This window comes from Sycon ciliatum, chromosome 5, assembly GCF_964019385.1.
Source record: "Sycon ciliatum chromosome 5, ocSycCili1.1, whole genome shotgun sequence".
Classification (NCBI taxonomy): Eukaryota; Metazoa; Porifera; class Calcarea; order Leucosolenida; family Sycettidae; genus Sycon; species Sycon ciliatum.
In genome coordinates, this window is record NC_088647.1 from 20412792 (window position 1) to 20432726 (window position 19935).

Consider the following 19935-nt stretch of genomic DNA (forward strand, 5'->3'; position numbering starts at 1 on the left):
AACCGTACAAAGCATTGTTGTCTTCAGGTTGTCTCCAAACAAAGTTCAGTCTATGTTTGCTTTTGGGGGAAAAATACGACGGAAAGGAGCTAGAGCTATGGACGAAGATAGTTTATCAAGCTAGAGTAGAGAAAAATTGAATTCAGAAGCTGATTTCAGCTGCTTACCATTATTATTTCCAAGTGTACCAGTTCCTGCTTGAGTTTTCAGCAATATCGTGACTTTCTATGTGGCCAGCTTCTGGAAGTAGTACTAGTAGTACCAATGAAGGTGGACGCCACTTTACAAGCCCTACTCAACCGTCCTCCGGACAGAGAGGGATGCCTGCGTGTCCTGTCTTGCCCGTCAGACCGCCTATTGATTGGTGAGAAGATGATTCGTGTGAATTGTAATTTTTTCAATTGAAGATCATTGCTGATTGTTTACGCTGACCATAATAAAAGTGAGTATTGTCATTGTTCCTGGTCTACACGACGGATTGTTGTTCAGTTCGGCAAAATATTGAAGTGGTGTGTAGGCGTGCGGATGCGTGGTTTTGATTTGGCGCCCGTCAACATCACTTCCAGCCACACACGACGTGTTCGTTGTCACGCAATACTATTAATTTTCGGTGTGTCACTCAAATTGCCCAACACCAATGGAGTCGCAGGCCCACCTGATACAAGCCCATCATGTTCTTGTGGGAAAACTCATAACTCCTGTTGACAGTCGATTGTCAGATTTGAATAAAAGCTGTTTCGTTTATATTCTGCTCATTGGCCAAAACCTTTCGTTCAGTGGTTCATGAACTATGAGCACAGGCATGGCAGCCTAAAAAGCAGACAGACTGTGAAGCAGATTTCTAAACAGCAGAGCACAGCAAGAACTACCGCATTTTTCGGAGTATAAGCCACCACCCCCCCCCCCATTTTTTTCCCACGAAATACAGACATCTACCCTATTTATCACCTTTAATTTGATCATCGGAGTATGAGCCGCACCCCCCCCCCCCGTTTTTGAGTGAGTTTTGAGTTTTCAAAGTGCGGCTTGTACTCCGGAAAATACGATACAACTACTTTGAGCGGCCGGAGTGATCAAGACTCTGCCCTGCACACTTTGCCCATGCACGTGACACGGCCAATCCGTGGCATGAACGTGTGCATGAAGCCCTGCACGCAGCTGTGTGCATGAAGCCCTGCACGCAGCTGTGTACAACCCGGTTTCATGCCTGCCAACCTTTGCAAACCTGAGATCGGACAATGACATACGTAGGTATGAAAATGTTTACAAATCTAGCTGAGGCATGCGACAAATGTACTTTTTGGGCGCCTAGCACCACCCTGCGATATCGGGACGGTCCCGGACGAATGGGGATATCTTAGACACACAGCAGCCAGACCCCAGTTGCACACTCTTGCGGTTATGGACTCTTGGTATTGTACTACATGTACTGCAGTTGACTTGTTTGTCTGATAATTGGCCATTGTGCAATGAAACTTCTAGTCAAGGGCAACTCCGCTTCGTACCTGCCGTTGTGCAGCATTACGTCAGACCTCAGCAGACTCGGCACATGATTTGTAGCTGTTGTTTTGTTAGAAGCAAGGAGTCATACAGACACGCCATGGGTAGAAGTAGCTACACAGTCCATGGAAAACGCACATCAGGCATAGCAGTTTTTTTTTTTTTTTTTTGCCCCGTAAAAGATTATTTTTTTGAAAAACGTAAACTGTTCGGCACCTATGAAATCAGGGGATGGCCCACGCCTGGTAAAAACCCAATGAGGAGCTACAGTGAGAAAAAGATAGTGATAAAGGACCATCAGTGAAAGGGTATAGTTTCTTCGTGCTATGTTTTGTATAATGCACATGTACATGACTACATGACTACATTGTAGTTCTGACGGTTGAGTGTTCGCGTCGGAGGTTGTGGAAAAGCAAGAAGGTTCTTTCATGTGTTCCAACTTTCAAGTGTTGGTACAGCAGCAGAACAGTGAATTTTAGAAAGTAACTTTTGAAGTGGAGTTAGCGGGTTTTTGTGGGAAATATGAGGTATGTTTGATCAAGGATGCCTTCCTGCACTATCAAACACGACAAAAAGAAAAAAAAGGGTTGAGAAATCTGATTTTAAAAGGTCGATGGAGAGTATGATAATTCTGGAGAAAGCAGCATCCAGGGCTAAGCTCATCATCAGTTGGAAGCGGGGATGGTAGTACATATTACTACTACCAAGAGTATATACATGTAAGCCTGGGGGGTATATACTCTTGCTACTACCTGGCTGGAGGTTTACCATTCACTGATTGATTTTCAGGGTCAAATGTGGGCTAATTTTGCTCCCCCCCCCCCCTCTTCATAGCTCGATTAGTACATGTACTTTTGTGTGGGGAAAGTCGTGGCACCCCCCCCCCCCCCCCCTTGATCACTATCCTGGCTACGCCACCCTGGGGTGGGTGTCGTATCTCTGTCTGTCTGTCTTTATCTGTCTCTTTCTCGGCTTTCTATTTGTCTGTCTGTCTGTCTGTGTTGTGCATGTGCGCACGCGTGTTTTGAATTTCAGGATCGGCCACTTATTGCCGTGTCGTCGGCGACTTGTTTGCATGCTACAGTGGAAAGGACGCCAAGGTGAGTTTCCACACTCTCTCTCTCTGTGGACTTTGTGCATTTCTCTTCCGGGACAGCCGCGTTGCAGGCGCTTAGCCCGCATGGTGCACTGGGGCACCCCCCCCCCCCCCCTAAACATTTCGACCTAGGTTCAGCATGCACATTATGACCATGATGATATGCACCAGCCATCCCATGCCCTTATGGTAGTCTTCCATCAGTGTGACATAATGAGATGCCTATCCACTTGCCGTGATCACTTTCCACACATATTAAGACACATGACCAAAGGCTTTTTTCATTTCTACTTTGTTTTTGTTTGTTTACAATTTCCGTCTTGCAGAGCCCAGTTGAGGATGTCATAAGCCTGCTGAACCATGGGATTCAAGTGATTGACGAAGAGAATACTTTCGGCTTTGAGTTGGGTAAGTGCCTGCTATGTGCCGCCCTCTATGCCGGCTGCGCTCAAGCAATTTGGCAGGTGATGGTGGCGGTGCTGCTTCTGGTGCTGCTGCTGCCGGTGGTGGTTCCGCTGGTGGTACTGGTAGTGCTGCTGCCGGTGGTGCTCATGCTACTGGTGGTGCTGATGGTGGTGGTGGTGGTGCTGCTGCTGCTGCTGCTGCTGCTGCTTCTGGTGGTGGTGCTGCTGCTGCTGCTGCTGCTGCTGCTGCTTCTGGTAGTAGTGCTGCTGCTGGCTGTGGTGGTGATGGTGGTGGTGTTGCTGCTGCTGATGGCGGTGCTGGTAACAGAGTAGGAGTGCGGTGTAATTTGTCCTTGGTGGCCACCCCATAGTGCACTGACAGCTGGTCTCTTAGCACAGGTGGTCTTTCAAAACAGGTTTTCAATTTTAATGTGCAGTGATATGGTTTTGTGACTGAGATGGCCGTTCTGAAATGATAGCAGGTCTCTTATAGAATGGCCTTGTCGGTCTTTCATGGCAGGTGGTCTGTTAAAACAGGTTCTAATGTATGTTGACTCTCGTTGAGACATGTTGACCGAGGTGACCAGTCTCAAACAATAGGTGATCTCTTATGGGAAGACCTCGCACCGCATGCTACACAGACGTAGGCCATAGTGTACATGCTCGAGAGTGCCACGTTGCACTTCAGCAAAGGATTCAAGTCCAAAAGTGCTTTTCCGCATCCCCAGGGGATGGCGGTGTCTTGAAGTGCAGGATTCAAGGCGAGTTTGATCTGGCAAGCACGATGAGATTCTGCGACTTTCTCTCCGGCAGATGGCGGCAAAGCATGTGGGGTACATTTTGACAATGCATATGGTGTAAAGATGGAGTATATGGCATTTAATTCACTAAATGTGTTCCCAAAATGGAAGCATCCTGTACATGGTGCATGTCACATATTTGGCATCTTCCGTAAAGCACCGCCAGAGCGCCCCGTCTCGCCAGAGCATCCCACCTTGATTTTACAGCCAGGGAAAGGAAATCGTATGGCAGAGTGCAACGAAGTGTGTACGGTGTGAGAACCTTTGTGTACTAAGGTCACGCTTAGCAGGTTTTTGTATGGGGGGCAGCTCCGCGGTAAACGAGTAGTATTTGCTATCCGGACTTCAGTGTACGCGTTTCAGGCGTCAGGGGATTTTTGATCGTTGTCTACTAATGAGATTTGTCTTGTAACTGATGTCGTGCTAACGAGGGTAGACCTGCAGCTGGTGCGTTACCATGGTGTCCATCTGTATATAGTAACGGAAATTCTTTGTTAGGCGCTTGCATTCATGTGCGAACTGGCTCTGAGACAAAGGGACGCATGCATCCATTTCCCGCCATTTGGTACTGCGGGGCAAGTCCACTACAACCGTACACACCTTGATACCAACTCTGCCTAAAAGGTCATGAACTTTGTGAGGTCATACTCATAAATGTACTAGACCGGGTTGTACCTGCCAAATATGGGATAACTTGCCCCGCAAAAAGGTGACGGCCGCCATCTTAGATGCATACATCCCATTGTGTGTACAGGCCCGGTGGAACCCGTCCGGTTGCTCTAGCCATGGCCGGAGCAAATTTTTGCCCACCAACTTGTGTTTCCTGCGGAGGAGGCGATGTGTATACCCTCCATATCATACACAGACTGTATGAAAGGCTGGGGTATGGCAGGACCAATCAAAAACTGCTTCTGCCAGTCATGCAGTGTATCCTGTGATCTGTGCATTTCTCTTCTTTGCTGTTCACAGAGCCGCAGTCGGCCAGTTCTTCTGTTGGCTATCGCTTTGCATGTCAGTCTCTCCAAGAGGCGGATTACTGGGTGGAAACGCTTTCCACATGCAAGTAAGATGAGCTTCGGATACTGTCCTTGGCTTTTTTTAGTCGTTACAAGTACAGGTCACCTGGCCGCGTGTGTGTGTGTGTGTGTGTGTGTGTGTGTGTGTGTGTGCTAAAATTAGTGGCGGTCAATTCATCAGCCTTGCAAGCTGTTGAATGGTGTAATCCCAGCACTAGTTGCTATGTCTAACATAGCTTTTCGCTATCATTGCTTCTGCGATGGGCAGGTCTGAGGTGTGCGTGTATCTGTCTGTATGTACATGTATGTCTGTCCGTATGTCTGTGTCCGTGCCTGTGTCTCCGTGTATGGTACAGTCAGACCTCGCTTAACCGCACACATCTGCTTTCCACAAAAATATCCGGATAGGCGAGGGAACCGGATAACTGAACACACATACTGTATATGCACGTGACATGTCAAAAGCAGTGACACCATACATACATGTAGACAGGTGCTATGCAGTACAACTAGCGTGCCCAGTATGTAAAACAAGCGAGAAAAATGACAAGTGCATGCAACTGAGTGTTATCCGCATGCATCCAGCAGATCAAGGACCTCATTTCAGGGCATAGATTAACGGCCGGACATCGGACATTTTCCGGCCATTTTCGGCCACTGACCGGACGTTTTCAATTTCACCGGACATAGTGTCCGGTCAAAAAGGAAAAAAAGAGCAGCGACTTTTCGACCTTTTTATGCAGAGTGGGGCTTTCTTCGGAGCTTCGTGCCAAATGCGACTTGCATATCGTACAACTAACACGTCTTCACCGTAGCCTCAGGCGTAGACTTCATCATAGTTTACTTGATCCGCCTGTAGCAACGCGGTTGCTACAGTCAATTCACACTTTCGACCTTTGGTACCGGTACATGGTGTCGACTTCGCACTTGAATCGATGGGTTGAACTGCAGTAGTGACTTTACTCCCTCGCACCCAGACGCTGATTTTTTGGAAACAAGTTTCTATACTTCCGATGGGAGAATCCGACATGGCAGTGCATTTCGGCGTGGCCAGGTCAAATTGTAGAATATCGCATCGAGTGAATTGCTTTATCTGAGAGAGGAGATGTTCGTGCCCTTGAGACCCGAAGTCCCGTTTCCATACGACAAAATTTAGGAGCTCTGCGCTCAGCGCTTTTTCAGGGTATGAATTTCGGGTTGTTCTGGTTGGGTCGCAGCGTCGCGGACTATTCCATCGTCTTCAGCGTCGAAAAACTACTGACCATGTGAAATTACAAGGCGGTGAGACGCTTTCGTCTTCCTCTACGAGCGAATTTGTTCTGCGCCAGCATACCTAAGTATGCAATTTCGTACGCGCAGTTCGAGTGTCGAGGCGTGTGCACTGTACACCTGGTACACTGTACTGCATGCACGGACTGTGCGGTCGTTCTCGATTCTCCCATCGCTCCCATTCATTTCTGTTTTCAGCAAAAGTCCAACTTGGCGCACTTCAACTCACTATAACTCAAGAATGGCTGGGCCGATTCGAATAATACTTACAGATTTCCTATGTGCTACGCCTGGGAGAATGGAATGAGACCAAAATCGAAGCGATCAGAGCAAGTTTTGGAAATTGGGTGTAGTCACTAACTGCAGTGCAGTTGTTCGCTCTTGAGAGGAAGATGTCATCTTTTATTTTTTCACTCTTTCACCGACCAGGAATGCAGGTAGTCTTTTAGAATGTCTTCTGGAAAGCGAAAGGGAGATTCAGAGGACTTGCCGCCGGGCAAAAAAGTCCGTGGTGTGAAGGCCGCTACTTGCGATAAGTGGATCTCAGACAATGATGCAGAGCTGACTACTTCCGCCTGGCTGATTTATGACCGGCAGAAGAACGATCGGCTGTTAGCAGAATGTTTGAAGTGTTCCGTGTGCATCAAGTTTGTAGACAGAGTCCGCAGTTGTAAAACCTTCAGCGAGGCTTTCATAACCGGATCCAAGAACCTGAGAACATCTGCGTTCAAGGATCATGCTGGAACGGAGATGCATAAACGAGCAATGAATCTTTTCCGCAGGCAAGAGTGTCCCACTCGAAATGCCCTCGAATTCGCTCCAATTGCGAAGGCACTGTGCAAGATGGACGATGGTGCTGCCGCTATTGCACGACGCAAATTCGAACTGACTTGCCTTCTCTGCAAGGAGCATACCGCGTTCGCAAAATTCGAATCGTTCTGTCAACTCGAGGAGCGTCACGGTGTGAACCTCGGTACAGGTCGAAAGAACCAATTTGCTTGTGCGACCTTTGCGGATTATATCGCTGAGTCCCTGAAGAGGCAGCTGTCCTCGAATCTGAAGAAGTCCAACTTCTTCAGCGTGCAGACAGATGGCAGTACAGACGCTGGCAACATCGAGGATGAAGTATACGTTGCCCTGTATTGTGACTCCCATTGCGATGATGGGAAGATCCATGTCCACAAAGTGACATAGTGCGTCATTGTGAATATACTTCAGTACTACTAAAAAAAAGAAGAAGAAGCACCCTGAAAATGTGTTGTGGAAAATGTCCGGGCATGTCCGGACAGATTTCAAAACGGAAGGACATTTGTCCGAGCTAAATGAGATCCTTAAGCTATGCCCTGCATTTGCTTGTACAACTCCCTGATACTAGCTTCTGCAAGCCACATGCAACCGGATACGACGAAGCTTTTTGTACACATTTTAACCAGTTTGTACACAAAATCATGCACCGGTATGCGGATCGCGAGGTCCGGTTATGTTGTATGCATAACATATGCTGCACATTGGTAACCAGCGATTTTCGTGCGGATGGCGAGGGATCCGGATAAACGAGGACCGGATAAGCGAGGTCTGACTGTAGTTGTTCTCGGCTTTCACACATGTGCACTGTGAGAACGTGCCTGCGTGTTTCAACTGTTGTTCTGTATGTCTGTTGACAGGGATGGTCACCAGCGTGAGGACCTGTACGAAACATGCCCACCCGCAGCCATTGGTGTAAGTGCTGCCTTGCTGTCATGGCATTGCTAGGGAGACGGCCACAACTACCTTTCAGCTGATTTTAGTTATTAGTTGTACTTACTAGCACGGGCGCTGTCCAGCAAACGGACGTTCACCTCTTTCTAAATCCGTTCCCCTGTCCATATACAGTAATATCTATGTCTGAGATTGCTCGAGTGCATTTGTGTGCGCACGCACTTCTCTCTTGGTGGTGTGTATATGCAGGAGGCCGAGTTGTGCACACGATGTGATTGTCTGGCTTGGAAGGGCGGTTGGTTGTGTGTATGAGACTGTGCATTGGTACGGATTGAAACGATGGCGGCATGTAAGCCAAGGTGTTGTTCTGTGTATTGTTGCTGTCCTGTGATCAGGGGGCTAGCTGTGCCCCGCTGGCCGTGTCCGTGTCCTCCCCCATGCTGCCAACGCGACCGCGCAGGTCAGCACTGCGCAGTGCCGGCTGCCCGCTAGCCGGCCAGTCACCGGGGGAGCTCGAGCTGGAGCCTGGTGAGTGGGATTGAGTCTTGTGTGGCAGTGAATGTCACTGCAGGTCTACCCTCGTTAGTACGATACTGGTATCCGTTACAAGACAAACCCCATCAGAAGACAACGATTCATAATCCCCTGACGACACATGTTTCAAAAGTATAGGCCTCTAGACTTTTTTCGAATAATTGAAATTTGGTTCGAGCTTTTTGAGAAATTTCTTCGGAATATTGCTCAGTCAGCTCACCCAATTTTTCTCGTATAAATTTCTAAGTGATTGGATAACAGACACCCAATTTTAAAAAAATTATGCACAAATTGATCACAGATTTGATGTGGTATAGATGCTGGCCGAACAGGTTTTTGAAACCAGAGGTCTGGACTTTTGAAACGTACTATAATGTTCGTTCATATACATGCAAGTCCTGATAGTAGACAATACTCATTATAAAGACAAAAATGGTTGAAGCCCCCCCCCCCCCCCCCCCCCGTGTTGTCTACAAATGTGGGTAGACCTGTACTAGAGAGATTGGATTGCTATCGGCGTCAACGTTAGCGCATGTAGCTGAGCCCTCAGATTAACACGTCACACACGTTGTTCGTTTTGTGCTGAGATGCACTCGGCGTGAACTCGCACATCTGCGTACTCATGTCGACACTTTGCAGTACTGTATGTGGTGGCATTCGTTTTCCTGCAATTGTTGCATTTGACGAGTCAACACATGCAGTATCACAACACGAATTCTCCACAAAGTTCAAAATACCAAATGTACACTTGCGTTACAAAGTATTCCACTTGGCCCGTCTCTCTCTCTCTATCTCTCTCTCTCTCTCTATCTATCTATCTTCCTCTCTCTCTCTCTCTCTCTCTCTCTCTCTCTCTCTCTCTCTCTCTCTCTCTCTCTCTCTCTCTCTCTCTCTCTCTCTCTCTCTCTCTCTCTCTCTCTCTCTCTCTCTCTCTCTCTCTCTCTCTCTCTCTCTCTCTCTCTCTCTCTCTCTTTCATACACGAGTGAGGACTCAAACAGGTGTGCTGTGGATTGTCGTGGCTTTTGTGACTGAACTTTGCTTTTTCTCAATCCGCGCACACGTCTGCTCGACGTCTGTGCGAGGTGAGAACGTGGACATGTGTGTACGAGTGCCTTGGAAGTTGGCGGCACAGCTTGCCTGTGGAACCATGCCTGAGATCCGAGCACTCTCTTGAACTATGCTACCAGTACGTATACTAAGGAGTTAGTAGGTAGCAGTGGTCAAATGGATCGTGAAGTTGAAACCGATGCGTGTGTGTGATGGGTTTGCCTAGGAAGGTGCCGTTTGTTTTCCCAGTCGTTGCTTTGTGTTTACATTATTTTTACAGCCTAATTTGTGTGTGTGTGTGTGTGTGTGTGTGTGTGTGTGTGTGTGTGTGTGTGTGTGTGTGTGTGTGTGTGTGTGTGTGTGTGTGTTATGTCCTCTGCAGGGGTAGACAGTGTCTATGATGATCACATGTTTCTTGTCAGTAAGTTTACAGCAGTGCGTAACGTGTGGCAAAAATCTCATGCACCCACTTCATAACGCACTTTCGCGTGTGAACACATGCACGTCAATCAGTTCATTTGACAGGACTATCATGCTGACGTCTTTCTGTTCCCTTACCTTCTCCTTACTACCGGGTGTTCTGCTTGTGTGTCTGTGTGTCTGTGTGTCTGTGTGCCCAGGCTGTGAGTTACACAAGCCAATGACTGTTTGTATAGCACTCAGCATAGAGATGGCTGATAATGACTGGAAAGAAATCGAACGGACGGAGCGCATGAAGGTAAGAACATTGCGTGACTCTGACACAACCGTTTACTGCACAATGCTCCCGATTGTTGCTATTGGTGATCGGTATTGCGTTCTTGTCATTTTCGACAAGCATGTTAATGTAGAGTGAGACAGTCGCGTCACTGTGTGTGTGTGTGTGTTTCTGTGCGTGTATGTGAGTTTGTGTTTCTGTGTGTGTGTGTGTGTGTGTGTGTGTTTGCATGTGTGTGTTTGTGTGTTTGCGTGTGTGTGCGTTTGTGTGTGTGTGTGCGTATGTTTGTGCGCGTGCTTGTGTGTGCGTGTGCTTGTGTGTGTTTGTTGGTGATTGCTTTCACATGACATTGTATTGCCTGTGTGTTAGGTATCGGGGAGCGAGGGTCACTTTGTGACACCGTTCAGCCTGGAGTGGTCATCAGATAGCGAAACAGTGGTGCGCATGAATCTGTACCAGGCTGTCAACAAGTCTGTGGGCAAGGATGAGGCAAGTGGATGGTGTATTGTTATGTACTGTGAAACTTGATATTACGTACCTGCGCGTGGAAATGTGTAACTGAGGTGCTCAATATTACGTACCTGCGCGTGGAAATGTGTAACTGAGGTACTCAATATTACGTACCTGCGCGTGGAAATGTGTAACTGAGGTGCTCAATATTACGTACCTGCGCGTGGAAATGTGTAACTGAGGTGCTCAATATTACGTACCTGCGCGTGAAAATGTGTAACTGAGGTGCTCAATATCCGAGGTAGAATATGCAGGGTACTAAAACATGTATTCGATATCCAATGCAAGGGGGAAAGTATGTTATCAGTGTCTGCTCTGGGATTTCTAACCAACCGGGATACACGTGTACCTGGCATAACTCGTCCATCCGGGTCAGAGCCGGGTGCGTTCAAGTAGGGATTTCAGTCACGTGATCTGCGTGGGCAAAAGTACCTTGACACGCATGCATGCTTTTTGAATGCCAGGCATGGCACATGTCAGCGCGGGGTCTTCGGCGTAGATTTTAGGTAGGGAGAGTGAGTTTATCGCCATTTTTATTGGCGCACCGTTGAAGAGTAGGTTTCAAGCTTTCGTTTGATGCCTCACACGGCGAATTCGTGCCGATATTACGCATCTCGATAGATTCTTGTAGATTTCAAAGTCGCTTTTGAGGTGTTTGCCTTGGTTCCACACTCAAGCATCAGTCAGAATCAGATTCTACGGCATCGATTTAGTCTAGGTAGGTTCCTTCAGACGGCATGAAGGGTCGCGATCGGTAGCGGAAATTGTTTTGAAGTTGAACGCCATTACACAGTATGGAGGTGGAGAAGAAAGACGATTGGCTTCCGCCTTCCTCTGTGTTCATGGTGTTGTCCCGGGCAGTAGTTGAACTCTCGTTGAGGGCGAGAAGCAAAAATTATACCAAGTAAGTTAGCATAATTTGATTTTGCTAGTTGCAGCCGTGGATGGAAAGGATTTCGAGACGATGTGAAAATTGCCAGGAACAAAATCGGGCGTATCAGACAGTGGAGGATTTTTTGCTGAAGAACAAGGCAAGTGACGACCTCAGTGAATTACTAAATCATCCTTTTGAACTGCCTCTCAATCAAATTGTAAAGCAGATAACCACACACTAAACGAAAAATCGTATCTTGTGTCTGATTCTTGTCCAAGAAAGAAACATTGAACTGCAAGGACAATTGTGGGCTGCAGGGATTGCAAATTGCATGGATTGTATAAGTTTGGAAAATTATATCAGTGTTATCAAATTTCCACACCTGAGCAGTCGTACGTGCTGAGGTGTGGACATTTGCAACAGTTCATGTCCATGCTGGACCAGCCGTTGATGACAGTGCTGAAGCAACAGTTGATGTTGATGCTGGCGCAGCAAATGATGGCGCTTTGGAGCCCGCACCCGGCATAGCAGGTCTTGACCCTGTGTGTGGCACCAGACTTGATCTTCCGTGTGTCATACAGGTGCGTGGTTGTTCCAGGCTGGTTTTTTACTGAACTTATCTCTTATAAATACTCACCGCTGGCTGGCTTCTGTGTACAATACTCAATAGCCTCTAGTATGATCGTTGTGCGGCTAATGACATTTTTATGTGCGTCTCTGACTCGTTGCAGCCGAAAATGGGCCCTGTGTGACATCAGAGCTTGCTGTCTACTCCTCTAGTTTCCCACATGCATACTATATATCTTAGATGTTGTGTTTGCCGCATTTCTGTCATATTCCACCTATTGCCATGTTGAATTATGCGTGAAATATACTGTTGCTAGGGCCGTTGCTAAGGACGCCATTGTTGCGGTCATTTGGAATTTTGAAAAAAAACTTTTATGTTCCGTTCCGTCACAGCCAGGGCCATCCTTGATCCAAGTTTGGCCACGATCGGATGAAGTTTATTTGTTGCTATGGTGTTGCTAGGGAGTATGGGTGCCATCCTGCAGATCCAATTTGTATGTGTGTTCATCAAGGTCGGTGCGCTATGTTTGAATGCTCATAACTTTGGAAATACTGCTTGGATTCCGTTCAAATTTTCTGTGGACAGTCCTTACACATAGATGCTTCAGAAAAACTTGTTAGTTGGAGCAAAGCGCTGCTCAGAAAAAAACCGCCTGAAATCCCTAGTTCAAGTGCGGCTAGCCTACTGCATAGATATCAGGGAGCTGTAAATGTTTTAGGACTGTATGCGTAGCATAATGTATACGGTATTTCCGCAAATAAAAGGCCGTCCTCGTATACAACGCCTTCCTCGTATACAAGGCCGGGGCAGGGGGCGATTGAAAAAATAAAAGACCGTCTCCGATTAGAAGACCGGGCCTACTAAATGAGTCTTTGTTCTTGTGTTAAAAATAGAAGACCGTGCTCAAACTGTGGGAAAAAATAGAAGACCGTGCTCAAACTGTGTAGAAGAAAATGGAAGAACGGGGGTAAAACTGTGTGGCGAGAAATAGAAGACCGGGGGGGTCAAACTGGGTTGAAAGAATAAAAGACCGTCCTCGAATACAAGACCGTCCTCGATTATAAGGTCGGGTTAGGATGAGGTTGAAAAAATAGTAGACCGGCCTACTATTTGTGGAAATACGGTACGTTGATTCGTTCAGTGCTCTGGGCAGGTTCTTGATGTCATACGGTCCGAGGAATACAGTTTTTGTGCAAGAACCGATGAACTTGCTCCATGAGCTCACAGTCAATGTGCAGCCAGGTTGAGAGCGTCGTCCAGTCAAACTCCTTGCTTTATGTCTGACTGGACGCCTCACTGGGGGTTTCCCCTCCACGTATGCAGCATTGCTGTGTAGTCGCTGGATGACACGCCATCAGTATCTTTAATCCACCGAGTGGTGATTGCTTCGAATGATGTGGCGGCGATCACCTGTCACTATACCAGGCATGCACAACTAAATCTTCACAGGAACGAGTCGCCAGACTTGTAAATTGTCGTAATTCTCTCTCCAGCAGGTCCTCCACACTGTTCTACCAGTGCACCAGTGAACATGCTCTTCTGTTCTAGACTGTGGAAGGCCTCATCTTACATGTATGATCACTGCATTGTTGTACCTGGGGTTTCTGTTGTGCAGGTGTGCAATATTGGCTGTGTGACGACCAGGGTTGGCGTGCTGGTTGGCGAATCCAAGTGTCGTCTTCAATTCTCACCAGCTGGAAAGTGAGTAATAGTTTCGAAAGTAGGGACCATTCGTGAGCAACTGCAAGAATCAAGAATCAAAGAATATAATTATCTACAGTGAAATACCTACGCTGTTGGCAATGGTAACTTTATCACTGGAAGTTGTGTTACTGCTGATCCAAAAGGCCGTTTCCTTGATTCATGTGTGTGTTCTGGTATTGAACCGTGTATCAGTGTGCTCCCATATGCATTTGGTATTATCAAGAGTACATAACCCCCAAGAGTGTGTCACTCCAGCTACGGGGTCTGCGACGTAGTGTCAGCCCAAATTTTCCGGCAATTCTTTTGGCATAATATCGAAACATTTTAGAAAAAGAATTGCCCGGCATATTTGGAGCATAATTTCGAATTTTTGGAGATTTTCACCGTGATTTCGCATTGTGAGGTCAATCTTCACACTTTAAAATGTGAACCCAGCAAAACCGAGCAAATTTCGATGTTTTTCAGAAATTTTCTCCAAAATTCGGTCCAAATTTGGCGTTTTTGAAGCTGTCATTGAGCATAATCAGAGCAAAATATTGTCTTCGCGAATTCGCCCGGAAATGCCAAGCATAATATCGAAAGAAGCGCAGCAAAATTATGCGGCATAATATCGAAAAGTCTCGAGCAAATTTGGGCTGACACTACTGCGACGGCAGAACTTCACATCACGTGATGAACCCGTACACATTATTTGCACTCTGTGCGTGATAGATACTGGGTTGTACGCAACCCAGCTTCGGGTACAACTCTCTTGTGGTCACTTTGCACTGTTTGCCAGCGTAACCTTTTGAACCATGTCACGTGATGTGAAGTTCTGCCGTCGCAGCACAGCATAGAGGTTGTGTAGGCAGTAGGCCTAGCCCAAATTTGCTCGGGGCGCTTCGATATTTTGCCGGCAAATTTTGCCCGATCACTTTCCATATTTTCCTCGGCATTGCCCTTCTTTTCCGATATTTTGCTCCGTTTTGCTCCTGCTTTGTGGCAAAAATGGCTTCGAATGAACCGTCTACTTTGGTAAAAGTGGATGGTGACTCTGAGGAAAGCAAAACTTATAATGGTGTTAGTATTCAGATTTTGTAGCATGATTTCAAATTTATGTACCCCTGACAACCTGCACGAGCTATTTCAGCACGACGTTGGCCCAATGAAACCAAAGAAATTTGAATAAAATTGCCAAAACACACCCGGATCCTCTGTAAATTCGATATTTTGCTCGGAATTTGCCAGCAATTTCTTTTCGTGGGAAATTTCGATATTTTGCTGGAAGCATTGCCGGCAAATTTGGGCTAGGCCTAGCAGGCAGTTGCACACTCTTGGGGGTTATGTACTCTTGGTTTTATCAAGAGTAGATAGACAAGAGTGTGCAACTCCGGGTCTCTCCTGCACAATCTGCAGATACCGCGGCCCACGGCGGAATTTTTTGTATTTGCGTCACCTTTTTTCGGAAAACGCGCCTTTTGCCGCAGAGCAGTGTGAGAGCACGTGCTGGGCACCGACCTTGTAATGTAAAGCCCGGCCAAGTGCACGAGGCAAAACTTTCCAAAAGACTCGCAGCGCGTGCGTCGTAGAAAAAGATTACATCAACAAAAAATTCCGCCATGGGCAAACTCATCCGCGAGCTGCACACTCTCGTTTATCTACTCTTGGTATTATGCAATGGACTCCTTCCATTCCGCAATCTAGCCTGCACGAATCCGGTGTGTTGTACGCGAGCAGAACATTTCCCTTCCGTCCTTTACCACTTCATGTGCCATTGTGTGCATTCTGGTCCGTTTGCAGACAGTCCAAGGCAGGAAACTTCGACTTTGTCTCACTCAGCTACAACAAGGTACGTGTACCGTAATGTCTTGTATTAAAGCCGGTCTCATATAGAAGCCTGTCTTGAATAGACGCCTGATTTTCAAGATACACTGTCTGCACATAAGCCTGGTTTTAGTGTTGACATACAGTCAACTTCGCTTATAACGACACTCGGCGGGGCATCGAAAAAGTGTCCTTATTCGCGAAGTGTCCTTATACCCGAAGTCTCATTATATGTATTCGAGTTGGAAGGGACTTTGCTCTGGGCATGGAAATGCTGTCGTTATTCGCGAATTGTCGTTATATCCGCAGTCGTTATTAGCCAAGTTGACTGTACATAGAAATACCTGTCTTGTATAGAAGCCTGCAAAACTTCCCCGAAATAGTCATATACGCCGAGGCCTTTGTACACGACTTTACGGTACATGACGATTGTGCAACATGACATCAGCTAAAGATGGCACTCTACTGTGTCTCTAGCACTAGCACTGTCGTCTAGAATAGACCTGTTGGCTGTTGTGTGCAACCACTGTCGTTAGGGGCCATCTGTCCTTTTAAAATCTGGTCATCTCAATATTGGGAAATGCCGAAAATACTACACCGCCGAAAATACTACACCGCCGAAAATTCCTTGTTTTACAGTACAGTGATAGCTGTGTTTGCCGGACCCTGTGCCAAGCGGATTCCTGTGTTGACCGGACGAATTTTCATGCGCCAAAGTGGCATGGATCGGACGTTCATCCCCGGATCAAGCGGAGCCCTGTCACGTCAGGACAGTTTCCGCTGCACCAAGGCTGTCCGGCCAGAGCAAGTTTTACTCTGCATGTACTTCTTATCCTATTAAAGATAGGTAAAAAAAAGAAAAGAAAAAAGGAGAAGGACAAAATGTTACGAGTTAGTACTAACTGTCCACCGACGTAACCAGATCATATACGTCAGCGAGTGCGACAAAATGGCACAAATGTCCTTCTCCTTTTTTTTACCATAATTCAATTGGCTCACCATCCGAGTTCAACTGTCCTAAGACACTTCAGTATTGATCAATACACGCATACTCCGGACACGATCCTTACCAAGCGAAACTTGCGGAAAGTATGTTTTTTTCAATATCAGAGTGCACTTGTATCTCTCTTGCCCGGGCGGTCCGGGACCTGGCACTGGCCAGAACACAGGGTGCCCAGTACACCGAGGACAGGTGCCCGGTAGACCGAGGACAGGTGCCCGTAACTTCCAGGTCTGGATAAAATAGATATGAGTGTACGTGCCACATATAAGTGTGTTCAACTTTACTTGGTACTATTTTTTCTAAGTAACTTCTGTGTGATACACGCATGGTGTGACTTTAAACCGAAGTCAACCCACATACAACCTTGCGTATAGTTGTGACAATCTCTAGCGATTTCCGTCTTTTCCACGCAGCCCGACGCGAGGCGCTGTGAGCCGCCGTCGTTCCAGATGCGCAAGCGCAGCGTGGTGTGTACGCACGGCCGTACGTCATCGCAGGCGCTCCTGGACGGCGAGGACCTATCCTGGCAGCGAGACCGCAGCTGGAACATCAAGCTGTCCGAGACACCAAACTGGTACGTACTGTATCTATTGTGTTACGAGTACAGTACAATCAGACCTCGCTTGTCCGGTCCTCTTTTATCCGGATCCCTCGCCATCCGGAAGAAAATTGTTGCTTTCCGATTTACAGCACATGTCATGCATACATACAGTAGGTGTGTTCGATTATCCGGTTCCCTCGCCTATCCGGACATGATATTTTTTTGTGGAAAACGGATGTGTGCGGTTATTCGAGGTCTAACTGTACTGTCAGTCGCCGAAGGACTGGGGACCAGCCTCCTAGCGTGGAACGTTCTTGTTTTCATGCACTACAGTCTATGCACAGTTGAGTCTCAGTCATCGTGTATACATTGCTATGCTGTGTTTGGTGAAAGTCTAGCCTGTTCGTTCTTCGGCGATCCGTTCGTCGGAGCCCGACAGTACTGTAATCCGTTGCATTGGTGCAGAATATACAGTTAGTGATATTGTTCAAAGTTCCTAGTCGTAAGGTTGATTAAAAACAGAGAGGTTCCAGGCTGTCCAAGAGAGTGCTCAATACAAAGAGGCAGAGCTAGTTCAAACAATAAGAGGACGGGGGAGGGGGGTTAACTCTGAGTTTCACGCACTAAGCGATCATCAGGTTGATTAGTATGGGTGGTAAAGACACACCTGGCAATATGGCTTGAACTTCATATTCCTAGTCGTAAGTTGAATCTAACTTCATCACATTTAGATTTGTTGCAGCTTCGAGTTTTACATCCACACACGCTCGCATAAGCGGTGGGTCCACACTGGTGCCGTTTTCTTGCTTGTTGTACGAGCATTGTTTCTCTGTTTGCCTTTCCTAACGCGTGTGGTGTTTCTAGGCTGGCGGTGAACAAGATAAACGAAGCCGTGTTCAGTGTGTCCACAAGGTCAGTGCGCTCATCCTGTGTGGCTTTGCCATGCTTGGCGGGTACCGTAAAAGCCCCTGTATACGCCCACTCGAAATTTCGCCCACCCTCCGTGTACACACCCAGTCAGGGGAAGTCAACACTTTTGTTTCAAAATAGCGCCCATGCCCATGTATACGCCCAGGTATGCCGCCAACACCAGTACATGTACAGGTACTGATACCCAATGCTTACTGCTATCCCTATTCCAAGTATACGCCCGGTTCCAAAATAACGCCCGTGCCCTTGTATACGCCCAGGAAATCAAGGCTGCTTTTCTATATGCCCGGGCCTAGACACGGGCTTTTACGGGTATTCTCACCATCTAGCATGCACAAGTAGCTGTCTGTGGCAGGTGAAGTCCACAATCCACGCCACTGCATGCGTGCAGTGCCGAAAACCAGATGACGACTATGATCTTGTCATAACTGTAGTCTTTTTGAAACCCAAACTGGTCCGTCGATTACCGTATTTCCCCGATTATGGCTCGCATTTGATTACAAGTCGCAGCCCGTTTTCAGGTCTGAGCCAAATTGTTTCAATACATTCACACAAATAGGAAGTCATACTCGATTGTAGGTCGCAACCCCTTCTTTGACCTTGAAGCTTCGTGTAAACGGGTGTGACTTACATTTGGGGAAATACGGTATATGCCCGAAAACTGATTTAATCGATCAGATATGAATTTCGCGTCACAGACCTGTAACTTTGCATTGGTTGACATCTAACCAAGAGTGCATAACCCCCGGGAGCGTGCAACTGCCGCATGCCCTGCTCAAGAGAGGCCTTTAGTCGAGACGGGCTTCTAATAGGGGTGAGTTACTACGGGAGTGGGATTTGTCACGAGATGTCACATTGTGCCCTCACAGGCCCCATAGACGAGAAGAGAGCTGCACACGCCTGCAGGTTATGTTCTCTGTATTAGAGGGAGCGATAGAAGATTCTACATACACAGTAAACCTAAGAAAGAGTTTGCTCCCCACACCGGAGCTCGCGCTATTCAGTAAAACCTGGTGTATTAAAGCGACCTCTGTGTTTAGCGACCACCTGCTCTTAACCACCGTTTTTCCACGCACCGACAGTTCGACACAGACACTGTGGGACCTGCTTCTGAAGACCGCCTGGCTTTAACGACCGCTTCTGCTTGCACCGTGGGGTGGTCACTTAAACCAGGTTTTACTGTATCACTGTAAAAGCCATTAGCATTCCGCGCACGCAGACGGCATGCAGGCAGGCATACATCATTAGCATTCCGCGCACACAGACGGCATGCAGACAGGCATACACCACACGAATAAGGCTAGGTTGTGTTGGGTAAGTACTGGTGACGAGGAACTGGTTGGTCTTTGCCGCAAGGTAGGCACGAGCCCGTGAGGCTGCGAGTGCCGCAGAAAGGCAGAAGCCCGGAGGCTGTGATTGCCGCAGGAAGGCAGAAGCCCGGAGGCTGTGATTGCCGCAATGGAAAGGCAGGACCATAAGGCCATAATGCCGCAATAGAAAGGCAGACCAGTTATGAGTGACTCGCCACCAGGTTTATTGTACTTGAAGTAGGAATGATGCAATGTAGTATTAATGGTTAGTGGTGGGATGGTGGGTCAGCAAAAGACAAAGGCAGCAGGATGCAAGTCGGGCATGAGCCAAAGCAGAGAAGACTCAAAACTGAGAATGGCAAGGAGATGTGCCACGTTGCGGACTCGGACCCGATCAAAACTAAATTAATTATTGTGATGGCGTACGCATAAATTAATGTGATGCACAGCAGGCGGTCTTGCCGGTCGCGGCAAGGCGCGCTAAACAAGTGCCGCGGCCAGAACCGTAGAGGGCGCTGTAGCGCAGCAGATACGTAGTTGCGAGATGTGCGCCTACGCTAAACTGAATTCATTACATGAATACATCATTAGCATTCCGCGCACGCAGACGGCATGCAGGCAGGCATACAT

The 19935-nt window shown here is 47.4% G+C and overlaps 1 protein-coding gene across 1 annotated transcript in view; it reads left to right on the plus strand.

The window, feature by feature from the left end:
- LOC135817977 (uncharacterized) overlaps window positions 1-19935 on the plus strand; it is a 55992-nt gene continuing 36057 nt past the window's right edge. Inside the window, exons 1-13 of the mRNA XM_065331276.1 lie at window positions 1-364; window positions 2536-2600; window positions 2923-3004; window positions 4770-4863; window positions 7750-7804; window positions 8179-8311; window positions 9748-9786; window positions 9986-10083; window positions 10432-10551; window positions 13630-13715; window positions 15498-15546; window positions 16938-17098; window positions 17930-17977. Of these exons, the coding sequence (XP_065187348.1) occupies window positions 265-364; window positions 2536-2600; window positions 2923-3004; window positions 4770-4863; window positions 7750-7804; window positions 8179-8311; window positions 9748-9786; window positions 9986-10083; window positions 10432-10551; window positions 13630-13715; window positions 15498-15546; window positions 16938-17098; window positions 17930-17977 (1130 nt within the window). The 5' untranslated portion in view covers window positions 1-264. The remainder of the gene's footprint in view (window positions 365-2535; window positions 2601-2922; window positions 3005-4769; window positions 4864-7749; window positions 7805-8178; window positions 8312-9747; window positions 9787-9985; window positions 10084-10431; window positions 10552-13629; window positions 13716-15497; window positions 15547-16937; window positions 17099-17929; window positions 17978-19935) is intronic.